The sequence below is a fragment of the Tenrec ecaudatus genome, chromosome 1 (assembly GCF_050624435.1).
Source record: "Tenrec ecaudatus isolate mTenEca1 chromosome 1, mTenEca1.hap1, whole genome shotgun sequence".
Taxonomy (NCBI): Eukaryota; Metazoa; Chordata; class Mammalia; order Afrosoricida; family Tenrecidae; genus Tenrec; species Tenrec ecaudatus.
Window position 1 is genome coordinate 263240330 of NC_134530.1, and position 27805 is coordinate 263268134.

Below are 27805 nucleotides of genomic sequence, written 5' to 3' on the forward strand. Positions count from 1 at the left end.
TTTGACCGATAGGACAGTTGAACTGCACACAGGATTTCCTAGGCTATCATCTTTAAAAAGTAGCTTTTATAAATTCTGTAATGGCTGAGAATGTACACAGCACAATACGCATCAATCCAACCATGCTTATATGTATAGTTCAGTGACACTAAATACATTTTAAGTTGTGCAGCCATTTTTACCCTCTTGAGTTGTTCCTTCTCATTAATATTTATCACTGCCATCTCCGGTTCCTGTCTGTTGAACTGCTGTTGTCAATTTCATACCCTACATAGATGATGAAAGATCATAATGCTCAAAGTAGACATTCATTACTAGTTAAGTTAAACTATTATTTGATTTTAAAATGACTTTGGGGGATCATTTTGGTTTAAAGATTACCTCAGGGCAGTAGTTTCAGCTCATCTTCCCCTTATGGCTCCACATTAGAATTGGAAATTCTATGATTAGGAGCCTTCTTTAAAACCTTGGTTTATGATAATTATGCTATAATATTTATAGAAGAACATCATGGGGTCTTTTTTCCCTTGAAACAGCTGGTGAGTTTGAGCCATTGACCTTTCAGTTAACAGCCAAGTGCTTTACTATTGAGTCATCACAGTTTGTTTAGAATGTAACCCCGAAGAGAGTATCTCTTGTTAACCACTTCTCCAGTAGAATAGTTAGCAGAGATTAAAGTTTTCTTTATAAACAACGTATATTGCTGCTCCCACCCCACAATAGCACATAACAGCTGCCATATTGTGTACTACCCCTATGTGCTGTGTTTCTTTGTCTCTTCTCCACTGTAATGTGGATCTTCAATTTGTAAAACTTCCTTTATATATGCAGGATAGCAGGTGCTCAATAAATGTTGAATAAAGAACAAAACTACTGGAAAAGGGACTCCTTTTTTTGTTCATAGTCTTTATCTGATGATTTGCTTCTATGTTTTACTGTTTTTGTCTTTGTTTTTCTTTCCTAAAGAAAGCATGTTTCAAGTGGCTACTAATTAACAGTGAAAACAGGAACAAGTTCTAAAGTTTAACGTAACATTTCTCAGTACAGAGAAATTATTTCGGTACAGGCTATCAGCACATTAGCGAAATGAAAATGTCCACTGAAAAAAAGGAAGATGTAAAGATCTATAAGTCTTTGGAATAATAGTAGGAAGAATTTAGCAAAGCGTGTTAGGCCAGGTTGACGAGAGAAATACAGTGACACTCATTTGTTTAAGAAAGAGCTTTATATCAACAAGTAATTATACATCAAGAAAACATCCCAGCCCATTCCAACTCATGTCCGTATGTTTAATACTAGTTCATAAAGTCCTCTGTAAACTCACACAACCACATTGCAGTGATATAGAATTCAGGGAGATCACAGGCTAGTGGTGCAAAGTAGTGTGGATCCAATGGCAGTGGAAGCATCACAGGGCTCTGGCAGGTCCCAGAGTGACTCACCTGCAGGAAGGTGAAGGCAGAGAGAGTGGGGCAGGTCCCCAGAGCCCTCCTTATGAGGCCACGCCCACAGGAGTCACCGTCAGGCTGTGACCTGATTGACAGGTGGAATACCACCCCTACACTTTTATCTATATTCAAGTTGACATGAAATTATATAACCACCACACAAAGGAAGAGGTTACATTTAAAAATCAAATCTACTTCTTTGTTAAAGAGATTAGAAGCTTCAGAGTTGTGGGTTAGTTAAGATAAAGCTAATTACTAAAACATGACAGTGTATTAACAAAATTGTCGCTGATTATTTCTGACTTAAAATCCAGGCTTTGCATTGGTGGCATGCATGTGTTCTGACCTGCCTACTCATTTGGGAATCTTGTTTACTGGGGCCCTGCAATTATATCGTTCCCAAGATCAACCAGGGCATGTGTACTGTGGGAAAGGGAAGAATGGAGAATGGTGCTGCTGGAGGCTTTTATATGGGCTTACTTAGATGTATAATTATTTCTGCCCATTTGGCTACACTTCAGTCACAGGGCTCCTCCTCACTGTAAAGCCGGATGGGGTATATGGGAGTACATCAAAAAGGTACTGCTATATAATCACTTTATTAGATGAAAAATAGCAAAAAGTAAAGCCATTATTTCACCGCATATCCTCCATCTAGTTCTCTACAATTTTGAATGCAGTGTTTTCCTCTTGCTAACCCACCACTGAAGGAATTCTATCCTCTTTCATTTATATTATGTCAAAATGACTCTTTGGACATCCTTGAGGGATGTTCCTTTTTAATGTACTTTGAATTTGAGGAACAAACAAAATTCTGAAGAAACAAGATCAGGGTTGTAGGGTAAACGAGGTAAGACTTTCCAATGAAATTCTCACAGGGTAGCTCTTGTTACACTTGAAGAACGAGTAGGTGCAGTCAGGATGGGGAATTTTTTTTTCCCCTTTCAGTGCAACTTCCCTGGCTTTTTGTTACCAATGTAGTTTCAGTTTTCTTTAAATTTCTTCCTAATAAGCCCCCATGATTGACCTATGTCCTTAAGAAAATTGAAAACGGTGATTTAAGAGCCCTTAAAACAGTCACTATAGCCGTCTGAGCTGACCTCTAAACTTTGAACATAATTGGCTTAGTGGAACCTCTTGGAAGCCACTGATTTGATTCTATCTTTTCTCTGAATTTACTGTAATAAGATTGTTGTTTTGATAGGTGCCATCGAGTCTGTTTGAACACTTAGCGGTGACCCTATGCACAACAAACAGAACTCTTGCCTGGTCCTGTGCCCGATCCTCGCAATTGTTCCGATGCCAGAGCCCATTGTTTTAGTCACTGTGCCAGCTCTTCTCGCTGAGGGCTTTGCTCATTGTTTGCTTCCCCTGCACTTTATCAAACACGATGTTAAGACAGGTGAATTACTGAACAAACTTGTCTGCAGCCATCCACTGATCAGAGACATATTTAAATATGTTTCCTTGAAATAAATGTATGCATTTATAGACTAAATCCATAGTAGCAATATTTTGTTACTTGTCCTCATATTTTCTCTACTTTGCTTTTTATGTTGATTCACGATAGGTAGTATCTAATGCTTTAAAGCATAGCAGTAAGACTTTAAAAATTTTTCAATGAACAGGTCTATAGCTGGCTAAAGACTCACCCTTTCTTTAGTTTACCATGTATTGTGTATGAAAAGTAGGTGTAGTTTAAATTTGCATTTAAATGTGAGATGACTGAGTAAACTTGAGAAAAACTCAAGCATCAAGCTGAATATTGAAAATGTCTCTGAGAAAAATACAGAATGACTTAGGAAACATTCCGAGAAGATGGAAAGAATATACAGCCACTGTACCTGAAAGAACTAGTCAACATGTAGCCATTTCAAGAAGTAGTGTAAGATTGGTAACCAGTGATACTGAATACTGTCGGTATTCGTAGGGGGAAAAAGGGTTCCAAGAACTGATGGAATACCAAATGACTTGTTTAGAAGACAGCTATCGGGCCAACTTAAAGAGAAATATTTGTATCCATTCTAAAGAAGGCTGATCCAACAGAATTCAGAAATTACAGAACAATATTTATATGGCATGAAAGTAAAATTTTGCTGAAGATGATCAACAAAGGTTGCTGCAGTATAGTAACCAGGTAACTGCCAGAAAATTAGCCCAGATTCAAAAGAGAATGTGGAACAGGATATATCATCAGATATCTTTGCTCAGAGAAGAGAATACCAGAAAGATGTTTACTTGTGTTGTATTGACTGTGCAAAGGCGTTCGACTCTGTGGACTATAACAAACTATGGATAATAGGGAGAAGAATGGGAATTCTAGAACACTACATCGTGCCCTGGTAGCGTAGTAATTTTAATTTACTCATTGGCTTACTAACCACAACGTCAGCAGCCCAAACCTGCCAGCTCCAGAAGAGAAAGATGAGGCTTCTTAATCCCATAAAGAGAATCGAGGAAACCCACAGGGACAGTTCTACCTTTTCCTTTAGGATTGCTGAGTTGAAACTGTGTATGGCAGTGAGTGAGTGAGTTTCATTATGGTCATGTTGAACCTGTACGTGGATGAAGAGGCAATTGTTTGAACAGGGAATATTCCTTACTTTAAAAATTAGGAAAGGTGTGTGTCATGGTTGTATCCTCTCACTATGCTTATTCAGCCTATCTGCTGAGCGGGTAATCCCGGGATTTGGATTATGTGAGGAGGAATATGGCATCAGATTTGGCTGAAGGCTTCTTAATAACCTGTGATATGCAGATGACACTGATTTGGTGACACTATTTGTTGAAAGTAAAGAAGACTTGATGCACTTGCTGATAAAAATCAAAGACCGCAGCCTTCAGTCACTTTGGGGACTAAGGTGTGCCTGACCCAAGCCATATTTTCAATTGCCTTATACGTATGTGAAATTTGGACATGGAATAAGGAAGACTGAAGAAGAATTGATGCATTTAAATTGTGGTGCTGCTTAGTATTGAAAGTACAGTGGACTGCCAAAAGAACAAATCAGTCTTGGAAGAGGTACAACTCAAATGTTCCTCAGAAGGAAGGATGACAAGACTTCATCTCATATACTTTACACATTATCGAGAGGCCAGTCCTAGAAAAGGACATATGCTCAGTAAGGTAGAAGAAAGAGGAACGCTCTCGACAAGATAGACTGACACAGTGGGAGCGAGGGGCTCAAACGTACCAATGATAGTGCAAAGAGGGGGACCAATGCGATGGGGCCTAACAGCAGTATTTCATAGGGTAGAACTTCTAAAAGTTTGTGGGGGAAAAATACTATTTCAGTTCCATGTTTCTGGGAACTTTTGAAGCCTATTCATACTATAAAGTTCTGTGCTAAATACTATGGGCACAAGAAAATAATTTACTGGGTTACAAAGCTCAGTGTCTGAATTTTCTGTATAGATAAATATCTAATAGGAAAGTTAAGACGATTTAATGACTGAGATGTAGCTCAGCCATTACATCTTCAAATATCCTGTTTTCTGAAATCCTTTTTCGAAAGTCTTGGGGATCTTAGGAAATGAGATCTGTCTATCAAGGATGAGACTACATAAAAACACTGGCATGCACTTTGAATATAAATTACATGGAAAGTTCTTTCTTTTTTTTTAAACCTCCCCACGGAAATCTTTAGTAAAAGGCGAAAGATTTATACGATCTGAAGAGAAACCAGAGTATTATAAAGTTCTTTCTTATACATTTGATTTTCATTGATTTTGTTTCTCTACACAACCCAACCTAACACAATTTACTACTGAGAAAGTGGGGTTCTAGAGATAAGAATGGAGGTTGCCTTCACCCTTTACCATTAAATTTATTTAAAAGGGGCATTAGGAAAGGCAAGCCTTATCCAGTGCTGAGCGGCAGGATATTTGCATTTGAAAAGATAATTAGAACTGTAGGGATGGGGGTGACTTTGTCCTTTTGAATTTTGAACAAGCATTTACCTGTAAATATGCAGAGGCCAGAAACGTCTGCCCATCAGGAACACCCCACAACCATACCACCAGGACAGGCAGCCTTGAATGGTTTCTAGGTGACCACCTGGATTCACTTGAGTAAAATTAATCAATGGAGAGACAGGTTTAGTCTGGCCACGGACATCCTTGGACTTGGTCTACAGCAGCAGTTCTCGACCTGTGGGTCGCGACCCCCTTGGGGAGGGGGTCGAAAACCCTTTCACGGGTTGCCTTAGACCATCGGAAAACACAAATATTTCACAATATACAATTATATATTGTTTTGTGATTAATCACTCTGCTTTAATTATGTTCAATTTGTAACAATGAAAGTGCATCCTGCATATAAGATATTTACATTATGATTCATTACAGTAGCAAAATTACAGTTATGAAGTAGCAATGAAAATAATTTTATGTTTGGGGGTCACCATGAGGAACTGTATTAAGGGGTCACGGCATTAGGAAGGATCAGAACCACTGGTCTACAGGGACTAGAGCGGAGACATGAGAACAAAGGGTTGTGTAAAACCTGACGTGACCTAACTTGAGAGGACTGAGGTTGATGAGAATATATGAAGTGTCTGCAGTGGATGGAGTCATGTGTGAAGCTCCTGAACTTATGACCCATTGACTTAGTTGAAATGACTAGAACTGAGTAGACCAGAACTCAGGTGTATGAAGGGGAAGGTGTTTGACCCTGTGAGCTGAGGTACATTACTTGCTAACTTGTTAGTCTACTCTAGATTTGACTTTGTTTGTGCATGCAGACCCACAAGGTTCCAACTGGAATGAAGATTTCTTCACATCAAAGAGGATGCTTGTCTCCTTGAAGTACTGAGTTGATAGGAATGGGCAACTTAGAAATTAGATAATCAAAACGGAGGGAGATGAAGGCATGAAGTAGCTGGCTCACAAACTTTAATGGTTGTCTTTAGTCTTACATAAGAGGAACAGGGAGGGCCCTAGTGGATCAAGAGAAGAGAGTAGGGGGAGGAAGATGTTGATAAGATTGTGGGATTCTAGGGGGGGGAGTGGCAGGCCTGGTAGGGAATGATCAAGGGTAAGGTTACGTAAAGAAGAGGTATAGCTGTAACCCAGGTGGGGACGGAGCATGGTAGTAGGGCAGGAGGAAAGTCAAGGGAGATGGAGGAAAGAACTAGGAGTCAAAGGGCATTTATAGAGGTCCAGGCAAAGACATGTACATGCAAATATAGATATGAGGATGGGGAAATAGATCTATGTGTCTATATTTATAGGTTTAGTATTAAGGTGGCGGAAGGACCTTGGGCCTCTACTCAAGCACTCCCTCAATGCATGAATACTTACTTTTATTAAATTGGAACTCTATGATGCTCACTCTCCCGACACAACAGCTGGAGCCAAAGTGGGTGAACAAGTAAATGTGAAGAAAGCTGATGGTGCCCGGCTATCAAAAGAGATAGTGACTGGGGTCTTAAAGGCTTGAAGATAAACAAGCGGCCATCTAGCTCAGAAGCAACAAAGCCCACATGGAAGAACACAGCAACCTGTGTGATCGCGTGGGCCCAAAGGGATCAGTTATCAGGCATCAAAGAACAAAAAATGATATCATTGGCTGCACACCTCCATGATACGATCGCCGAAGACAAACGGGTGCATAAGCAAATGTGGTGAAGAAAGCTGATGATGCCCGGCTATCAAAAGTGATAGTGTCTGGGGTCTTAAAGGCTTGAAGGTGAACAAGCGGCCATCTAGCTCAGAGGCAGTAAAGCCCACATGGAAGAAGCACACCAGTTTGTGCGATCACGAGGTGCCAAAGGGACCGGGTATAAGTCATCATGCAAAATATATGTATGTGTGTGTGTGTGTGTATACAGACACACCATAGTGAATGAAGGGGAAAGTGCAGAGTGGAGACCCAAGGCCCATTTGTCGACCACTGGAGATCCCCTCATAGAGGGCTTTAGGAGAGGAGATGGGTCAGTCAGGGTGCGATGTAGTACCGATGAAGAACACAGCTTTCCCCCAGATCCTGAATGCTTCCACCCCCCAACTACCATGATCCGAATTCTGCCTTGCAGGACTGGATAGGGCAGAGGTTGTACACTGGTGCATATGGGAGCTGGAGGCACAGGGAATCCAGGGTGGATGATACCTTCAGGACCAGGAGTGTGAAGGGCGATACTGGGAGAGTAATGGGTGAGTGGGTTGGAAAGGGGGAACTGATTACAAGGATTCACATGTGACCTCCTCCCTGGGAGATGGACGGCAGGGAAGGGAGACAACAGATAGGGCAAGATATGAGAGAATAACAATCTATAAATCAAGGGCTCATGAAGGAGGGGGGATCGGGGAGGGAGGGAAAAAAAAGAGGACCTGATGCAAGGGGCTTAAGTGGAGAGCAAATGCTTTGAAAATGATTAGGGCAAAGAATGTACGGGTGTGCTTTATACAATTGATGTATGTCTATGTATGGATTGTGATAAGAGTTGTATGAGCCCCTAATAAAATGTAAAGAAAAAAGAAAGATCATGGGGTTCAGGTGTTGATAAGATTGAGGGATTCAACCTACTGCCACAGGTTTTATGTCATCTTGAACTTAAGTGTAGAGGTGAATTCAACCTATCATTTAATGAGACCTACCTCTTGGGGATGTGGGCTTTTAATAAGAGAGACACTATGAACTCTATTTAGCTCTTTCTCTTGCTGCTTGCTAGGATTCTGTTTTCAGGGGACACAGGCACTGTGTTTACAAGGAGGTACCCAAAGAAAACTGAATAAAGCTCTGCTGGGAAGCGCTTTCTTAGGAGTGTCAAGCAACTCACTCTGAGTGCACTCAGTGGTGTCACCTGGGAAGGTTCTCTCTGGTCACAGTGAATTTTTAAAATAAAAGCAGTTTCACTCGAACCTCATTCTTTGTGATGGTCGATTTAAAAGAACAGTGGGCAGTTGTGAAAATTTTTTTTCCTGCTTGGGAAAAAATGCCGACAAAACTTTTGTGATGTGGAACATAGGTTATAGGACAGTAGTATGGGAAAAACTCAAGTGTTTGAATGGTTTTCTTGTTTCAAAAAAAGGTGAAATGTCGATTGATGATAAACCTCCTTCTGGACATCTGTCAACTTCCCGAATGGACAAAAATTTTTAATGTTAATCAAGTTTACTATTTAAAGGTTCTGAAAAGATAGAGTAACAGTATGTGACAAAGGCCTGCTTTGTGGCAGATGAGGGACTGGTTTTGTCACTACAATAGTGTACCTGCTGCACACAGCGATCTCAGAGTGTCAGTTTTGGGCAAAAATAGCATGCTTCTCTTGCCCCTTCTACCTTACTTAGCCGACCTCACTGTGCGACTTTTTGTTCCCACGAATGAAGAGGGAAATGAAAGGACAGCAATTTGATGGCACAGAAGAGGTGAAGAAACAAAGGAGGGAGTTGCTGTCAGCCATTCAAACCAATGAGTACGAAAAATGTTTCCAAGAATGGGATTAGAGATTTGACAAATGTATTAAGTGTAATGGAGAGTACTTTGAAGGTGATAATGCAAAATAAATAAATAATAAATACCATACATACTACATTGTAAGCAGAATGGAATATCAGCTGAGGTACCTAATTTCACCACAAAGACTGCATTAAAAATGCGCTGGAAAACTCAGACTACATGAGCATATATGGTAGCTTTGAGGGGAAAATATTCCATTTTGAGGGGTACCCTCTCATATGTCTGTTTATGACTACAGCTCTATGAGGCTGAAGAGTACCCCAGCTACTCTTAGACCTTTGGCTCTGAATTGGACAGGGTTGGCATGCCTTGATATAAAATTATTGCTTGATAGTAAAAGTTCTTTCTTCTATATGTATGTTTGTCACTGATTTTGTTTCTCTAGAGAACCCAGCCTAACACAGTGGCTTCTTAATTGTGAACTAAAATAAATGAAAGAAACTTGATCTGTTTTATTAAAAAATAAAAAGCAAAACCCAAAATCACTGTCATTGAGTTTGGACTGATAGCAGTGTTATAGGACAGAATAGAATTGCACTGTAGGATTTCTAGGACTGTACATACAGTTTTATGGGAACAGATAGGCTCATCTTCCTCCTGCACAGTGCTTGGTAGGTTTGAACCATCGATCTTCTGGTGAGAAGCCCAACACTTAACCAGTTTTGCGACCAGGACTCCTTTGTAGGAGTAAAGAATAGGGCAAATACGAAGGCGTACGGTACATACCTGTCAAGCCAGGCCAAGGAACTTGATCTGGTGATATTAACGTTTGTAAAAATGTAGTTAGTATTTTTTCATGTAATTGCACATACTCATTTTTACAATTTGTATGCCATGAAGTTCACTTTTGTCTACTTATACAGCCCTTAGGGGTTTTGTTTGTTTTAGTACATTTATAAGTTATGCTACTGTCATTTTTATCTAATTCCAAAACATTTTGTTCATTCCAAAAAGAAATCTACTGCTCATTTGTATTCAGTTACCAATTTCTCCTTACCCTGCTCCTAGCAGTCACATAATACCTTTCTATCTATGGATCTACCTATTCTGGACATGTAATAGATAAAAATCATACAATATAGGCCCCTTAGTGTCTGACAGCTTTCTCTGCATGTGTTCTTAAGTTTCCTCCATCTATATGGGAGCATAAATCAGAACTTCAGTTTTTGTAATTGCTAAGGAATATTTCATTATATCAATAACTACCTATTGTTTGACCACTTACCAGTCGATGGACATTTGTTTTTCTCTAGTTTTTTTACCCATGATAATACTACTATATGTGTCAAATGTTTTTTATTCTGTTGGATGTATACATAGGAGTGTAGTAGCAAGGTAATGTGCTAAAGTTTTTTTAAACACTAGAAAGTTGAGACATGAAATTCAAACTTGAAATAAAACTTCGCTCATCTGTTTACCTATACATAGGTTTTTAATGGCTAGTTGACTTGCATGTATGCCACTCAAGTATTATAAAAATAATTTAAATTATTAAAGAGAAGCTTTTAATTGGCTTATTTTCATATATTCATTTTTAACGGAAATAAAGAGAGAAATAAGTTATATAAAAGCAGCCTCCAATTTTCTCTCTCAGTGGTAGCTGATTCTAAAAAAATAGCTGATTCTGTAAATAATTCTGTTTGGATTTCATCCAAGGCAATAGCAGAAGGGAAAGGCATTGTTTGATGGAATATAACAGTGTGTTAAGATTTTTCACCTTAGGGATTATTCACTGAAAGTAGCGGATGTCCTTTTCATTAAGTTGAAACATAGCTTGTTTAAACATCCTTTTACCTACATGTGAACAAAATGCTTCTTAGTGTCTTAAGCCAGATGTCCTTGAACTTTTTCTATGGTATAGCATGAAAACTTAATATCCAGAGTAGAAGTGACATTTCTGAAGTAATACTAATTTAAAAATCACCCAAGGAGAGCATAAATTATGATTTTAGGTATACTTGAAGAGTAAATAACTGATGACTATAAAATATAACATCTGATGGACTATAAAATAAGTACAGTTAGTAACAATTGAATGCTAGGTTAAAAAAAATAACTTCCTTTGCCAATGGACATGCCTCAAAATGAAAAGAAACAGCTGTAAACATCTATTAATAATTAGTGGCTGCAACAATAGGCTCACACGTAACAATTGTAAGGATGGTGCTGGATTGGCCCAGTGTTTCTTTCTTTATGTACATAGGACTGCTATGAATCAGAACCTACTGTGGAACCAAACAATTACACTGTCCTGTAGGGTCACTGTGAGTCAGAAGTACACAACAGCAACACATCATTAGAAAGACATTCTGTGTTTTTGAATTGGAACGTTTAATATAGTTAAGATGCTAATAGCAACCAAAGCAAAATATAAATTTAATGGCATCCCCATCAGAACTTTATCAGTTTTCTTTATAGAAATAGGAAAGCCAATTCTGTGTTTATCAAAAAGGACAAAGGACCCTGAATACTACAGCAATCTTGAAGAATATTAAAATGGAGAAGCACACTTCCCTGATTTAAAGAATAAGCCTTCTGTAATTAAAACTGTAATATAGGCCAATACTTTCCAAAATAAGCAATACTTCTGTGTATACTATTGGGGCAGCAAGAGCATATGGCTATATTTTAAACTGGATTATGGACTGTACTAACAAAGTTTTTAATTGTCAGTGGTTGCTGTTTTCTCACAACCCCCAACTCCAAAAGGAGAGGGGGTATTAGGCAAAATAAGTTTGGGAAGCTATGGTATAGATGAATGGAATAGAGTTGAGAATCCAAAAATAAATTCATACATTGTTGGTCACTTGATTTTTTTTTTAATAGAATGCAAAATCTGGTCAGTGAGGAAAGAAGAGTATTTAAAAAAAACAACAGATTTCAGCATGCAGAATAATGAATCAAGTCCATGCTTAACATCATATACAAAAACCAAAATGGATCAAAGACATAAATTTGAAAGTTGAGACCAGAAAAATTTAGAAGAAAATACAAAGACATTGTTATGAGGCGTAATTTTTAACGATGGATTATTATATGGGACAGCAAACACACAAACAAAAGACAAATAGAACATTATAAAAGAAATAGTTATTTTTCATCAACAAAGTGAAGAGATAACCTACAGATTAGGGAAAAATGTCAGGAACCATATATTTACTAAACGTCTTATATGTAAAATTTTTATAAGAACGTCTGCAACTTACAACAAGACAACCCAAGCCAAAAAATGACCAAGAACTTGAGTAGTATTTTACCAAAGAAGTGGCTAATAAACACACAAAAATACTCAAAGTTATTAGCTATTTGAGAATTTTAGAGAAAAAAACAAAATGAAATATATCCCACCCTTTATAGATGGGATAGTGGGTTATGTGTTGAGTAGTTAAAAGCAAGCTTAGCAGTTTGAAACCATTAGGTGCTCTTTGAGGGAAAGGCTAGGCTTGCTTCCGTGAAGAATTAGCCTCAGAAACCCTCAGAGGGTTGCCACGAGTCAAAATTTACACGATGACAATGAGTTTGGTTTTCTTACATTAGAATGGCAATGATTTTTAAAAATAGGGTGTGAGAGGTTGTGGGAAAATGAAGCCTCATTGCTGATAGGAATGTAAAATAGTATAGCCACTGTTGAAAACAGTTGGTATTTTCTTAAGCAGTTGAACACAAGACCCCCAAACATAAATTTAGGTATATATGCAGGAAAAATAAAGGCAGGATTGCAAACTGAAAGAAACGTATATATAATTCAAATGTCTTTCAACAGGTTGTGTGTGTAAATAGAATGTGATATGTATATGTAGTGGAATACAACTCAGCCATAAAGAGAAATGGAGTCCTGGTACACACTCCAACATAAATGAACTTTGAAAATCATGCTAAGAGAAATAAGTCAATTGCAAAGCAATAATTGATCTTTTATGTTATATGAAACAAGCAAATAAGAGGGTACTTCAGAAAGTTTTATGGCAAATGGAGTTAAACAATGATAGAGTTTTTTTCTACCATTGGTCTTTCAGTCTCTCATACTACAGTGGCTTGTGTGTTTCTGGAAGCCATACCACTAGTTGTTTCAAATACTACCAGGGTCACTCAAAGGAAACAGGTTTCAGCAGAGCTTCCAGAGTAAGAAGGGAGTATAAAGAAGGAGAGGAACAGGTTGTCCACTTGTGGGGAATTAGCCACTGAGAACCTATGGATAGCATGGAAACATTGCCAAGGTACTGAAAACTTCATGAGTAGAAGCAGGACATTGCCCGAGATTATGCCAGAAGGTGAGTCTCTCAGATAAGAACACACTGAAAATGTGACTGAGGAAGTGCTGCCTTTTCAAAGTAGAGTTGATGTAGATGGAGTAAAGCCATTGGGAATTTCATTTGCTGATGTGGCATGACTCAAAATGAGAAGAACCATCTGTACACATCAATAATGGGAACATTGAATGCATAAAGTATGAATTTAGGAAAATTGGAAGTTGTCAACACATAAAGATAGAAATATATCTTAGGCATTAGTGAACTGAAATGGACAGGTGTTGGCCTTTTTGAATTAAAAAATCATATGGGATTACTTTGCTGGAAATGACAAATTCAAGATGGATAGCATTGTAGTCATTGTCAAGGACATTTCAAGATCCATCTTCAAGTGCAATGTTGTCCGTAATAGGATAATATCTGTGTACATACAAGGAAATAGTACAACTGTTAGTCATATTTATGCACCAATCACTAAAGCTAATGAAGCAGAAATTGAAGAATTCTATCAAAGTCCTCAGTTGGAAATTGATCAAACATGCAATCAAGGTCTGTTGATAAATATTGGTATTTGGATTGTATAGCTGGAAACAGGAAAGGACAGTAGTTGGAGAATCTAGTCTTGGTGATAGAAATGAAGCTGGGAAATTGCATGATAGAATTTTGCAAGACCAATGACTTGTTCATAGCAAATCCCTTTTGTTAGCCTCACAAACGGCAATTGTGCACGTGGACTCTTAGACAGAATACACAAATCAAGTTGACTATATCTGTGGGAAGAGATGATAGGAAAAGCTCAATAACAGCACCTCACACCAGGCTAGGAGCCAACTCTGGATCAGACTATCAGGTGCTCATATGAGTTCAAGTTGAAGCTGAAGAAAATGAAAACAAGTCCATGAGAGCCAAAATGCAATCTCAAGAATATGTTGATAGATTTGATGTATTGAATACTAATGACAGAAGATCCAGTGGGCTGTGGGTTGACATCATACATGTAGAAAGTAAAAGGTCATTAAAAAGAAGAAAAGATCAAAGTAGATGTCAGAAGAGACTCTGAGAAACTTGCTTTTAACTGTAGAGTAGCTAAGCCAAATGGAAGAAATGAATATTTTACTTCAATAAAAGAAATGAGCAGAAACTTGCAAAGGGCAGTTAAATAAGAAAATAAAATATAACGAACTGTGCAAAGACCTGGAGTTAGAAAATATCTTAAACTGAAAGAAATACAGAAAAACTTCAAGCCTTGAGTGGCAGTATTGAAAGATTCCAAGAGCAAAATATTGAATGATGTGGGAAAGATCAAAAGAAGATGGAAAGAATACAGACCCACTGTACCAAAAAGAATTAGTCAACATTCCACCACTTCAAGGATTCCCACATGAGCAAGAACCAAAGATACTGAAAGAAGTTGTTCAAGCTGCACTGAAAGGATTAGTCTAAAACCAGGCTCCAGGAATTAGTGGAACACTAATTAAAATGGTCAAGCTGTAGAGGCACTCATCTACGCTAGGAAATTTGTAAGACAGCTTCTTGGCTAACTGACTGGAAGAGATACATATTTGGCTATGTGATATATCTACAGAAAAGTTACCAAACAGAATGTTCAAATAGTAGAACGATATTAATATTTCGTGCAAGTAAAATGTTGAATATCATTCTATAATGGTTATAGCAGTACATTGACAAGGTTCCAGCCAGATTCGGAAGATGTGGAAGTGGAACAAAGGATATCATTGCGGACGTCAGGCGAATCTTAACTGAAAGCAGAGAATACTAGAAAGATGTTTTCTTGTGTTTTATTGACTGTGTGAAGGCATTCAACTGTGTGGATCATAGCAAGCTATGAGAAGACTGGTAATTCCAGAACACATCATTGTGCTCGTGCAGAACCTAGAACCTGTACATGGACCAAGAAGCATTTGTGCAAGCAGAAAATGGTTTAGAACCAGGATAGGTGTGGGTTGAACTTGCATCCTCTCACCACCTGTATGCAGCAGCAGGATTAGATGAAGGCTTATTATCTTTCACCTTTCAGCATGCAAATAATACAACCTTGCTCGTATCCATATTGTAAGGGGGATTTGAACCATTTGCTGATGAAGACCAAGGATTGCAACCTTCAGTATGGATTACAACTCAATGTAAAGAACAAAATGCTCATAACTGGACCAATAATTTAGGTAACATGATAAACAGAAGATTGGAGTTCTAAAGGATTTCATCCTCCTTGGATCTACAATTAATGCTAATAGAAGTAGCAGTCAAGAGATCAAGTCAAGCACTGCATTGAATACATCTGCTGCACAAGACCTCTTTAAAATATTGAAAAGCAAGGATGTTAATTTGAGGACTACGGTGCACCAGACCCAAGCTAAGATTTTTTCAACTGCCTCATATGCATGTGACTACAAAAGACTGAAAAAAAAAAAAACCAAACAGAAACAAAAAACAGATGCATTTGAAATGTGTTGGCGAAGAATATTCTAAGTACTGTGGACTTCTGAAATATCAATCAGATCTGCCCTGGAATGAGTATAATCAGAATGCTCCTCAGGGGCAAGTACGGCAGGACTTTGTCTCACATCGTTTGGACATGTCAGGAGAGACTAGTCCTTGGAGAAGGACATCATGGTAAAGATACACGGGCAGTGAACAAGAGGAAGGCCCTTGACAAGATGGATCGACACAGTAGCTGCAGCAATCGGCTCAGGCATGGGAACAATTGTGAGGCTGGCTCGGGACCAGGCAGTGTTTTGTCTATTGTACATAGGCTTGCTTTGAGTTGGAATCAATTTAGTGACGTCTAACAACAGAATTTTTTTTTTTAACTGTTTGAAGCTCTCTGATACAGGCAGTCCTCAGACCAGGAGTTCCATTCTTAAGTCTCTTCATCATATTTGCATGTAAAGTAGAATTGTTGGTTTTGGTTTTTATCTAATACCAGCTAGTCAAATGTTTTTCTTAACATGTATAGAGTTTACAATTCTAAGCATAACAAATAAACTTCCATGTACACTGAAACATCTCTAACAGCAATACAGTAATAATGTTTTGATTCTTGCCATAAAGTAGTACCTATTCATTATGATGCACCATTGTGTAATTTGATATATAATAAGCTTTATGGGTTGGTTTGTAAAGTTTGGAACCTGAGAACGGCTTATGTATAGAAACCAAAATTCTTAGTGATTGGTAGAGACCATTGAATTTGAGTTGAAGTGTTCTTTATTATGTTTTTTTTAACCACTATTTAAAATAGTATTTCAGGAAATTTTCATTAAGTTTTCTTTCATTGCTTGTTTTCTTGACCTAATACAAGTGGACTTCAAAAATTAGTAGGAAAATTTCACTTTTACTCCATTTTTATGTTTCTTTAAGCTCCCTCATCTGATTTTTCAGGTAATGATGTCAAAACCATCGGCTTCTCCCATATTGCTGCTTCCAAATCTGGTTTTTATTGCCAGCTAATGTTTGGTGGTACAGTGAAATTAGCATTTCAAACCAGCTTCTCTTTTCCTTTAAAGATTTACACTCTTGGAAACCCCAGGGAGCTGTTCTCCTCTGACCTATAGGGTTTTCTGAGTCTGCTGGGAGTTTTGGGTCATGGGTAATTAAATTGGATATGTAGCAGGCTTTTTCCACCAAAAGTCTAGAGACAGCTTAAATAGTGAGAATTCTATGATTTTGATTATCAAATGTATTATCTTTTACGTTATATACAATAAACCCTTGGAAAAGACTAAACCTGGTAAATACATTTGTAAAATAAGAGTAAGGTAAAATAATAATGAACAGTGTATTGGTAGAATTAAGGGGTTTTTAAGCACTTGAATAAGTACTTATAGACCTATTTTGACCTTTACCAAACTACTTTAAATTTTGTATAAGTCTTTTTCGGTGTTTACATCTAATGTAAATTATATTGCTCCCATTCTAAAAAAAAGTAAAATGCTAAGGCACAAATGCATTTTCTATTGTTTAGTTTACATCTATTTTGAAATATTAGGAGCCAAACAATACATATTATGCATTTTGGCACTTTTATTTGCATAGTTCAAATTTTTAAAAAAATTTTTTAACTGTTAACTTCAAGAATGGTCTGCGTGATCCATAACTTTTTTGTCTCATTTGGTTATATTAGTGGTATATTTTGGAATTTAAGGAAGAAAAAAATCTAATATTTCCTATTTCACAAAGCTTATCAACATATATGGAATAACCATTTCTAAGATTTAACTACTCAGACTTCAGAGAAAAGCCACTAAATACTTTATCTTCGAAATAGTCTAATTTCAGGATGTATGTTATTTTTGGTGTTAATCCACATCATCTATCACCCAGGTAATTGCTTGAATTCCACGTAATTTAGTGCTGGCATTAACTGTAGTTATCAATTAAACTTGTGTTGTCAGGAAGTAGGTTTGAGTGTTAGGAAGAAGAACTGCGTGAGTGGGTGGCACAGTTTGTGCTTGTCTACTTCAGATTTAACTGCATCTATTGACAGGTATAGGGGAGAGGGGCCTGGAAATCTTCCACTGTAAATGTTATACCTAGGACATCCCTATGAGGCAGTTCTATTTTGTTATGCATTGTGTTACTATGAATTGGAGTCAACTTAAGACAGCAATGGATTTTTAGTCTCCAGGGAAACATCATCACTAGCCCTCCAACAGTATAGCTGGTGCCTTTAAACTGCCAGCGTCTAGGTTAGAAGTTATAGGTAACCCACTTGTACTACCCAGACCTTTGTGGTTGAATTAGGTGATAAACTTGAAGCTTTTTACTGTGAAATGTTTATAAATTTAGTGACCTCGGTTATTTTCTTGATTGAATTTTCAGGACTGCAGGAGTATGTGGAGGCTGTCTCTTTTCAACACTTCATCAAAACGCGATCACTAATAAGTATGGATGAAATTAATAAACAACTCATCTTTACAACAGAAGACACTGGGAAAGAAAATAAGACCGTAAGAATTTAAAACCATATTTTACATATATTTTGTAACTTGTTTAATAGTGAAATGATTATAGGAGCTATACTAGCTAATGTGATTCAGATGGAAAATGTTTTCTTTAAAGTAGGTTCATAGGTTTCCCACTAAGAATTAGCCTTTTTTACATTTTTTAGTTAGTTATGGGAACATCGTACTTACCAAAATTTAATCATTGAGTAATTCAACTGTGCCTTTTATAAACACCCATCTCATGTAATCTTTTATTAACCTTATGAAATGTTTTCACCCTATTTTACTGAGAAGGATATAGGCTTTTTTAAAAAAAAACAAACCATTTTATTAGGGACTCATACAACTCTTATCACAATCCATACATACATCTTTTGTGTAAAGCACATCCGTAGGATATAGGCTTTTATAGAGTTAAACATTCCAAAAGTCATATCCCTAATACGTGTGACAGCAAACATTTGAAATCAGATCATCTGAATCAAAGCCTGTGATCTTCCCCCCTGGGCTAGTGTTAGTGTGCTCCAAAGATCACCTTTACCTGGTTATCTATCTCAGAGGATTATTTAAAGGTTAATTAGACAGTGTATAGCTCTTGAAATAGGTTTAATAGTTGTTACTGTAAAATGAGAGCTCTTAATTATATGTTTAGCTCATAGTATTTATATGAGGTTTATGTAGCTCTTCTGAATTTAGAGAAATTTTCCACCTTAACATTTAAATAAAGTAATACTTTTCCTCACTGAATTTCAAGATAAATTGCATTCACACATGAGATAAACTATTTTGAGTCTTTGTTAACCTCCTGAGATATAAGTACACTTAAAGACACGAGTAAGCTATGGGATTTTTCCCTCCATTGTATTTTTCTTTTCCTTTATATTTTTCAGATATCACACTCAAGGAGTTAAGGTGGAAAGGCAGGAGATGAAAAAAATCTATAGTAATATTCTAAAATAAAGACTTAATTTGGGGAGAGGCAAAAATGAGGAGCTGATGCCAGGGGCTTAAGTGGAGAGCAAATGTTTTGAGACTGATGAGGGCAATGAATGTACAAATGTGCTTTGCACAGTTGATATCTGTGTGGATTGTGATGAGAGTTGTATGAGCCCCTAATAAAATAATTTTTAAAAAAGAAAATTGAAAAGTTATCAAAACAGAAAAGGAAAAAAAAGACTTAATTTGATCAGATAAATATAACTTTAAGGAAGCAGTGTATTTCCCAAATTTTTGAATTATTATTAAGAAGGAAATTTATTTTTAGAAGCAAAATTTCTTTATATTTTTTATTTATTTAGTGAATATTGAATAACGAAAGAAAGTAAACCTATTTAACCCTGCTTCTTAAATAACACTCTGAAAGTTACTACCATTTGGTAACCCTCCCACAGCTTCTTTCTAGTTATCTCTAACTCAGACTGAAAATATTAAAGGGAAAGGTAGAGAGGGAAACTGAGAATAAATACCCTATTTTCAGGATTTACTTAATAAATTGTTTTAAGATTATATTACTGCAGTACTATAGCTACATTTCACATGAAGGACACAGACACAGTTTTTCTTTTAGTGCCAAACATTTTTGGTGCCCAAAATTCTGGGAATTTGATTGGGAAAAAGTACTTCTCTCTGACTGACTTATTGGGAGTACTATCAAAATGAGTTCATTATATGTATCTTTTTTAAACTTTAGAAAAAATAGATACAGTGAACAACCTAATGCCCACTGCTAGTTTTAGCAGTTAACATTTTGCTTAAGTAAATTACAGATGTTATTATACTTTACCTGTAAATACTTAAGCTAAATAAAGAGATAACGTACTGGTCTCCTAGAGACTGGTGGAATCCTTAAGACATGAGCCCTTGGTGATCCGTTAGTCCTGAAATTGAACCCTACCCCCAGGGGTCAACTGTCAGCCAAGCAATAAACAGGCCGCATAAATCAAAGGAACACAGCAGGAGCAGTGTATTCTCAGCACAATCAGCCACACATCGCCAGAAAGGCAGCATTTGCTTAAAAAACTCCGCAAAGCAAAGAAGCCAGGGAGGGTCAGAAAAGAAGAATGTTTTTAGGGAAGAAATGGAAAAAGTGCTGTGTCATTGAGGGGATGATACCCAATTACACAAAACAAAATGTTTATTCAATAATTCGGAAACGAATTTGTTCTCTAAACCCAGACTACATGATAAAAAGTTTTTAAAAAGTAGAATTTATCCTTTGACAAACTGAGTTTTTAGAATGCTCTTTGAAATCATCTTTCCTATCACAGAAATCTTTGTCTAATTGTAAGGAAAAAATTAAATACTTCTTAAAGCAAGGGTTATTTCTATAAATGATCTGTGAACCCCCTCTACACTACTGCCTTAGAATTCCAGTTCTCTGATAATTAATAGAAATAAAACATAACAGGTACTTTTGTTTCCTAATGTAGTTTAAAAGGTATCAGAATAATTGAGAAGGAAGTTTTGGGTTATCTAAGTCTGCCTTTTAGCAGCTGTATGACCCACAGGCTTCCTGGATCTCATTTCCTTCTCTTGACAATGAGGGATGGGACAGCTTCAGCAGTGGCAGGATTCCTATGTTAAAGAGCAGTGGACATGGCCTTAAAGAAAACCTAATTTGACTGTTACCTCCTTGATTTTACATTTCAGTGACCATCTTAAAGTTTACATTGCTAAAGGTGGCATTCTGTCCCTATGTGTATGTCTTGCAGTATTTCTCACTTTAAACTTCACTCAGAGAAATACTTGACTAGTTCCTCAAATAAACGGCACACTATTCACCTTCCCTCCTTTGCAATTTCTGCTGCTTTAAAGTGTCATTTGATGTAATTGCAGTTTTGTCTTGCCAACTCCCTTACAGCCTGTGAGCATTTTAGGTATTATCTCTTCCAAAAAGAACCCAGTGTAGAGGGAGAAATTGGTATGGAGCTGTAAGATTGACCTAGTGATGGTAATGGTGATGACAGCTAACATTTATTGAGTTTGTTTTGTGTTAGGCATTGTGCCTAAAACTTGGTAAATGTTATCTCATTAGCCCTTTAAACAAACCTCTAAGGTTAGATACTGTTATCCCATTTTACATATGAGGAAACTGAGGTTTAGAGAGATGGAATAACTTGCTCAAGGGCACATACCTTATGAAGCAAAGTCCTGGAAGAGGTGGGAGGAGATAATAGGTCAAGGTCATTTGGAAACGTTTACCTGAAACAAGAGGAGGGACAACTCATCCTGAGATTGGAGGATAGAAGGTAAAGATGGATGTGAATATAAATAAGCTTTTGTGTAGGCATAAAGGTAATTGAGAGAAATTATGTCACCACCATAAAACTAGTCAAGATCGTCTACTGTGAATGAAGTTTGAGATTGCATAGGAATTAAGTGTTGTGAGTGACTGAGGAAGAAATAGTCTAAGTAAAAGGATTGATGGGAAATTTCTTGTAGTATACAGTATGTCGTGATTTTCTTAACTCCATACCGGGATAGATTTTAGTATTGACTCGGAAGACCAAGAGACTGTGATATTCCTGGAAGAGTGCAGTGGCAAAGGAGGAGGAGCCCCCGGCAATTGGAAAGATTGTAGAGCGCCATAAGTCATGGCAGTCAGGGCTGTGGATGGGAAGAAACGCGATGGAGTGTGGAAAGATGCCACGAAGAAACTATAATTGACTTAGGGAGACGTGAAAGGATCAGCAGTGGTGTGCTTTTGTTGTCATTTCAGTAATGCTTGTCGACAGTCATACAATCAGTAGACTCCCTTTCTTCATTTTATATGATGATGTTGGACACATACATTTTATAATGATAAAGTATTCAATTTTTAAAATGTCAGCTATTTCATCTTCCTACTTGTGACCTAATTTCCTCTTGTAACACTACAGATAAATGATCATTAAGCAAAATAGGTTGTTTAATTTAGAGGTTAGCATAATTGCTCTGCTGTTGATTTTGTACCGTATATATATTACTTGTAATATAGCCATGTTCACTCTGCTTCACGTTATATTTTCTTTCTGTGTCTTTTCTTTTGACCAGCCCTCTTCTGAGGCACAGGATAAGCAGTTTGGTACTTGGAGCCTGAAAGTCACACCTGTTGATTACCTTCTGGGAGTGGCTGACTTGACTGGAGAATTGATGCGGATGTGCATTAACAGTGTGGGGAATGGGGACATTGACACTCCCTTTGAAGTGAGCCAGTTTTTACGTCAGGTTTATGATGGGTTTTCATTCATTGGCAACACTGGACCTTATGAAGTTTCTAAGAAACTATACACTTTGAAACAAAGTCTGGCCAAAGTGGAAAATGCTTGTTATGCCTTGAAAGTCAGAGGCTCAGAAATTCCAAAGCATATGTTGGCAGATGTGTTTTCGGTTAAAACAGAAATGATTGATCAAGAAGAGGGTATTTCTTAGAATACATTTACTTATTCTTTTGAGACCTCGAGAGACCAATTTGTAAGACTGTTATTTAGTATTTCATTTGACTTTATTGTGGAGTTTAGAAACATTTTCAGTTGTGTTTATTTTAAATTTATACAAACTGTACATAAAGTTACACAAATGAATCATCTTCTATCTTATTCATAAAACTTTGTATAAAAGTTTGCACATATGCTTATAAAATCTTCATTATTGATTTGTGATGTAAACATTCTTCAGAGTACTTTCTGCTGTGCCTGCTTTAATTTGATTTTTATGAATTTGAGTACCAATATTTAGTGGAAGCAATTTGTCATTTAAACTAGTGGTTTTGTTATCTATACCAAGTTTCTGTAGATGTACATCATGACTTGAACTTCCTTTTTAGATGTCTTGGTATTATTGTGCTATGTTTTCAAAATAGGTTTCTTTCATGGAAAAGTACCAAAATTAATGTTATTCTTTTAAGTTTTCTGAGGTATTATAGTAAGAATTTATAATAGATTCTGGTTAAATTCAAGCTATTTAAATTCATATGAAACATCTTCAGAACTGACAGTTACTAGATATTAGTTGCATCATTTATTTTTGTCCTTTATCACAGAAGATCTTAAAAGAAATTGAACCTACTGTTGGTTCACTGGTATTTGAATTTAAGAATATATTTGCAAATAGAACTCAAAAGCTTTTGGTAGTGATTTAATAGTTCCTTTGTTGTTAAATTGTATTAGGTATGTTGGGAAGCTTTCCTATAATAGTGTCTCTTAGAAATTTTAAAAACTGGGAATGTTGAAAATTTTAAATACTAAGTTAATTCAAATCTTTATAGTTGCTTAATTGTGTTAGTAGTTTAAAAAGTTACCAAAGAAACTTTATCATGTACAGTTCAGCAATAAGACAATTTTCAACACAATTGAAAATAACAGTGGTGATATGTAGAATTGGAGTTTACCTACTAAAAGTAGTTAGAGCTTTTCCCTCGGTTGTGTAACTGATTTGAGCATGACAGTGTTAGCTAGTAATTGGACATTTCCTTTTTGTTTTGTGGGTTTTCAAAACCTAGGTAGTAGATTTTACAAGGAACTAATCTTTGAAAATGTAAAACAAACAAACAAACAAAAAACCGCTAGAGGGAAAATAGAACATGAACATACACGTGCTTAATAAATTATCAGTGTTTGGTCTTTCTGTTTGGAGGGTGATGGATTTTTGTGTTTATTGTTTAAGCTTTTATTTTAATGTTCTAAGATGTATCACTGAAGTGTGCTCCCATTGTTTTACAGATGTTTAAAATTGAAGTCTTTTGAATAAAATATTAACATACAGAAATTAAGCTATTTTTAAAATTCTATTGAGAAATAAGTGTTCTAGAATTATTTGGCTAAAAGCTTTGAGATTTTCTAAATGTTGGTAAACTCAGCAAGTCAATATTGTTAAGAACCCAGAATTCTTCCATCTTTCTAGTCTCCATCATTTTTGTCGTGCTCTCTAATTGCTCCGTGATTGATTACAGGTTAATTGCCGTTTAAGGGGACCATGGAGGTTTTAGCAGAAAGGTCATTTTGGTTTTTTTTTTTCTTTTTCTTGTCTAGAAGAGTGTAGACCTTTTTTCATAAACTCTCAGGAAAAACATCTCTTCATTTATCATTGACCCCAAATCAATTACTGGAAAAGAGAATAGGATCACTTTTGATAGGTCAGTCATATATCCAAGGAGAGAAAGATAAACACAAACCAAGTGACAGCAGTGCCATGTGTAGACAGCATTATCCATGGTAGATGGGTTGATGCCTTTACTGTTGAGAACATTTCAGTAAAGCATATCCTTTTAATAAGTGGATGCTAAAGTAGTAAGATAGAGTGCATCGGAACATCCAGAATATGTCTCAATTGAAAAATGCTTGTTGGATATCATCACCTATGATACCATTTTTATAAAATGAAGTTTGTTCTAGGTCACATGACACATTGGTGACAGAATCCAGAAATAAAATTGGGTTAAGTTTCTCTGTACATTAAATAGTTTTCAAAGTACTTATCATAGAGCTGTAGAGGTTTTTATGTTGCCTCAAAGATATTATTGCCAATGATTTTTCATATATTCCGTTTTGAAATGCTCATGGAAAAAGAGTTTAGAAGCTATGGAAAGGAGGGCCCCAACAAGTCATCGCCGGTCCGGTAGGCACACTTGTACACCGATAATAAGTAAAGATTATAGTGGTGTCATAGAGAGCACGAGAGCTAGAAGAGAGATTGAAGTAATGGAGTCAGACACAATTCATGGTAGCATGCTCACCTCAGCCTTGCATGGTGGTCTTCATGGGGAGAGCCCGGGAGTGAGAGCAGGAGAGTGCTCACCCAGCTTTATTACTAACCAAGGCGTATCACTTTTTGGGTGGGCGTGATTACAGTTAACTACACGTCACAGGAAGGGGCAGTACAGTAGGCATACACATCATATGAAGGGAATTTACGATAGCCATAAGCGTGACAGAAAGGGGATGAGTGAGGGATGTGCACATCGGGATGGGAAGGACTAGTATACATGTGACAAGATGGGTGGAGCCTAGATCCATGATGGCGGGCTAACCTTGGCGTGTTGGACAGGGTTCTCTAGAGAGACAAACCAGATTGCTAGTAATTATATATAAATATATTTATAAAGATAGATATATGATATAAGAAATGAACCGTTAAATTATATACAGATAGATAATACAGGAAATTAACAGTTAAATTATAAAGCAGTGAGACACTAGCAATCCTTCAAGGCTTGAGAGCCGCCAGTTGCCAGTCCCCTTCTGTAGAGAGAGCTGGGCTATATATTACATATATCCAGGCAGCAAACAGCAAGGCAGGTCCCCAGCTGTCATCAACTGTCAGTCCCCAGCTCCAGAGATGAACATTCCAATCGTGTGGGTTTAAAGGGACCTCAACTTACAGTGACACAGTCCACAGGCTAGGCATCCCACAGGTAGTGTACCCCTTTAAACTGAGGCACAGAACAACCAAGGTGAGGCTCACCAAGCCATTTATCCCTCTGCCCTTCAGTTAATCCTACTTGTGTTCATCTGCCATGCTGGCACAATAAACTATCACACTTGGTCACCCTCTCAGGGGTCTCCTGCAAGGAACCAGTCAACTACTCTCCTTATCATAAGGGAGTGGGTCCTACCTGTTGTGGGATAAACAGTGGTGACTGCTTGCTCTAGATGGCTGATAACCCTTAGGGAGAATAGCCCCTGACCTACTTCTGTTGACTTCCAAATATATAGTCATTTGTCCTGTGTATCAAGCAGCTAAGCTTGGCATATATTTGGGGAGACAACTTGGGAGAAATTTTTCTGTTTCCCACATACAAGAAACCAGAATGATCACTATGGAAGTATGCACCTTACTCACGGGTAGTAAGAGAAAACAGTTAACATTGTGGAAATGCTGGTGCAACCCAAGGCCATCTAAAGAGCTAATGCAGACCGGATCCAGATTTCATCCTCATTCTTGAAAAGAAGTAAAAAGCTAATCATTACTTTTAGTTAGGCTTTGGAAAGGAGAGTTTGGAATAAGAAAAGCACTACTGAAGAAGGCCTCTCGTACTTGGATCTCAAAACCTGTAGCCATGATCATCAGAGCCTGCTAGTGAACTAATGCCATCGTTCAGTTGAACAGAATGAAGCTTTTAGAAGTAAGCCCATCTACCCATGGGGTTTTAATCTTTGACAAAGAGCTGAGACTCATTAAATGGGCAAGAGAGAGTCTCTAAGAAGTGAATACAAAACTGAAACAGGATCCATATCTAACCACACACACACACACACACACGTTCAAAGGCCTAAATGTCAAATTTGAACAAAGGCCGCCAACTAAAAATGAGACAAACTTCTTGTTGCTGTCAAATGGTTCCAATATGTAGTATCTATAAGAGCAAACCACCGCGTGGTCTTCACCATACTCAACAGTTGTTATGTTTAAGCCCATTGTTGAAACCACTGTTAGTCAATGCCTGGGGTGGTCTTTTCCTCCCCCCCCCCCCCGACCTTTTAAACAATCTGCCCTTTTCTAGGGATTGATCTCCCTGATAAGATGTTCAAAGTATGTGAGAAGTCTACATTCTAAGGAGCATGCTGGTTGAATTTCTCCAAGTACCAATGTGTTCGGGTCGTCCGTTGTACTTTTCAGTATTCTTTACTAACACTTCAAATGCATCAGGTGTGTAGTCTTCTATATTCATTGTCCAACGTTCACATGCATGAGGTATGTGAAAATACCATGGCATGTCTCAGGCAAGCCTTAGTCCTCAAATTGACTCAGTACTTTGATGAGGTCTTATGTAGCAAATGTGCCCAATTCAATACTTTGAGTCTTGAGTAGTGCTTCTTGTAGCATTGATTATGGATCCAAGTCGAATGAAATATTTTACAGTTTCAATCTTTTCTCCATTTATCATTATGTTTTCTATTGGTCTACTGTGAACGTTTTTATTTTGTTTTTCTTTTTGATTGTGAAATGGATGTTTATGTTTCATACCATTTTTGTATTCAATTTTATAACTTGGATTAAGTAATAATTTAGTATTGAATAACAACTTCTCAAACCTCCCCATAGCTTCTCTGTTCCGCCCTTTTTTTCTTATTCCTCTTCTAGAATACTATCTTCCCTTACACTTAACTAATACCTACCTTCCTATTGTTTCCTCCTTTCCTTTCCATGTCTGACATCAAAGTCTCATTTGTAAAGAAAAAACTGTATCTTGATTTTTTCTTAACAATGGTTTCATATAGAAGCTGTCCTTTTTGGGTTAACTTTACTCTGTACAATGGCCTCCAAATCCATCCATGTCATGTTGTACAGTTTCATCGTTGGTCTTTAAAGATGCATAGCATCCCCCACTGTGTGTGTATGTACCAAAACTTACTTACTCATTCTTCTGATGAGCGTCTAGGTTTTTTCCATCCTTCTATGGGTTTTGATTTTCTTTACATTGAACTGCTATCCATATTGAGACTGCAATCTTGGATTTGCATCAGGAAATGTTTCAAGTCCTGCTTAATTTCAGCAAGCAAGGTAGTACCATTTGCACATTGCAGCTGTAAATAAGCATTCTCTATGTCCTGATGCATGTTCTTCATGTAGCCCAGCCTCTCAAATTATTTGCTCAACACATACTGAGTTTGTTTGGTAAGTATTTATTAACTTGATGTACACCTTTCATAATTTTAAACAATTTAGTACTACCTTCATATATTTAATAACCTCTTGGTCTGC

General features: G+C 37.1%; 1 protein-coding gene and 1 pseudogene across 1 annotated transcript in view; one reads left to right on the forward strand and one right to left on the reverse strand.

The window, feature by feature from the left end:
- Positions 1 to 23869, forward strand: part of TSNAX (translin associated factor X) — a 53534-nt gene extending 29665 nt beyond the window's left edge. Inside the window, exons 5-6 of the mRNA XM_075532070.1 lie at positions 18000 to 18127; positions 22157 to 23869. Of these exons, the coding sequence (XP_075388185.1) occupies positions 18000 to 18127; positions 22157 to 22534 (506 nt within the window). The 3' untranslated portion in view covers positions 22535 to 23869. The remainder of the gene's footprint in view (positions 1 to 17999; positions 18128 to 22156) is intronic.
- On the reverse strand, positions 5014 to 5138 carry LOC142438128 (U5 spliceosomal RNA; annotated as a pseudogene).
- Positions 23870 to 27805: the final 3936 nt, after the last annotated feature.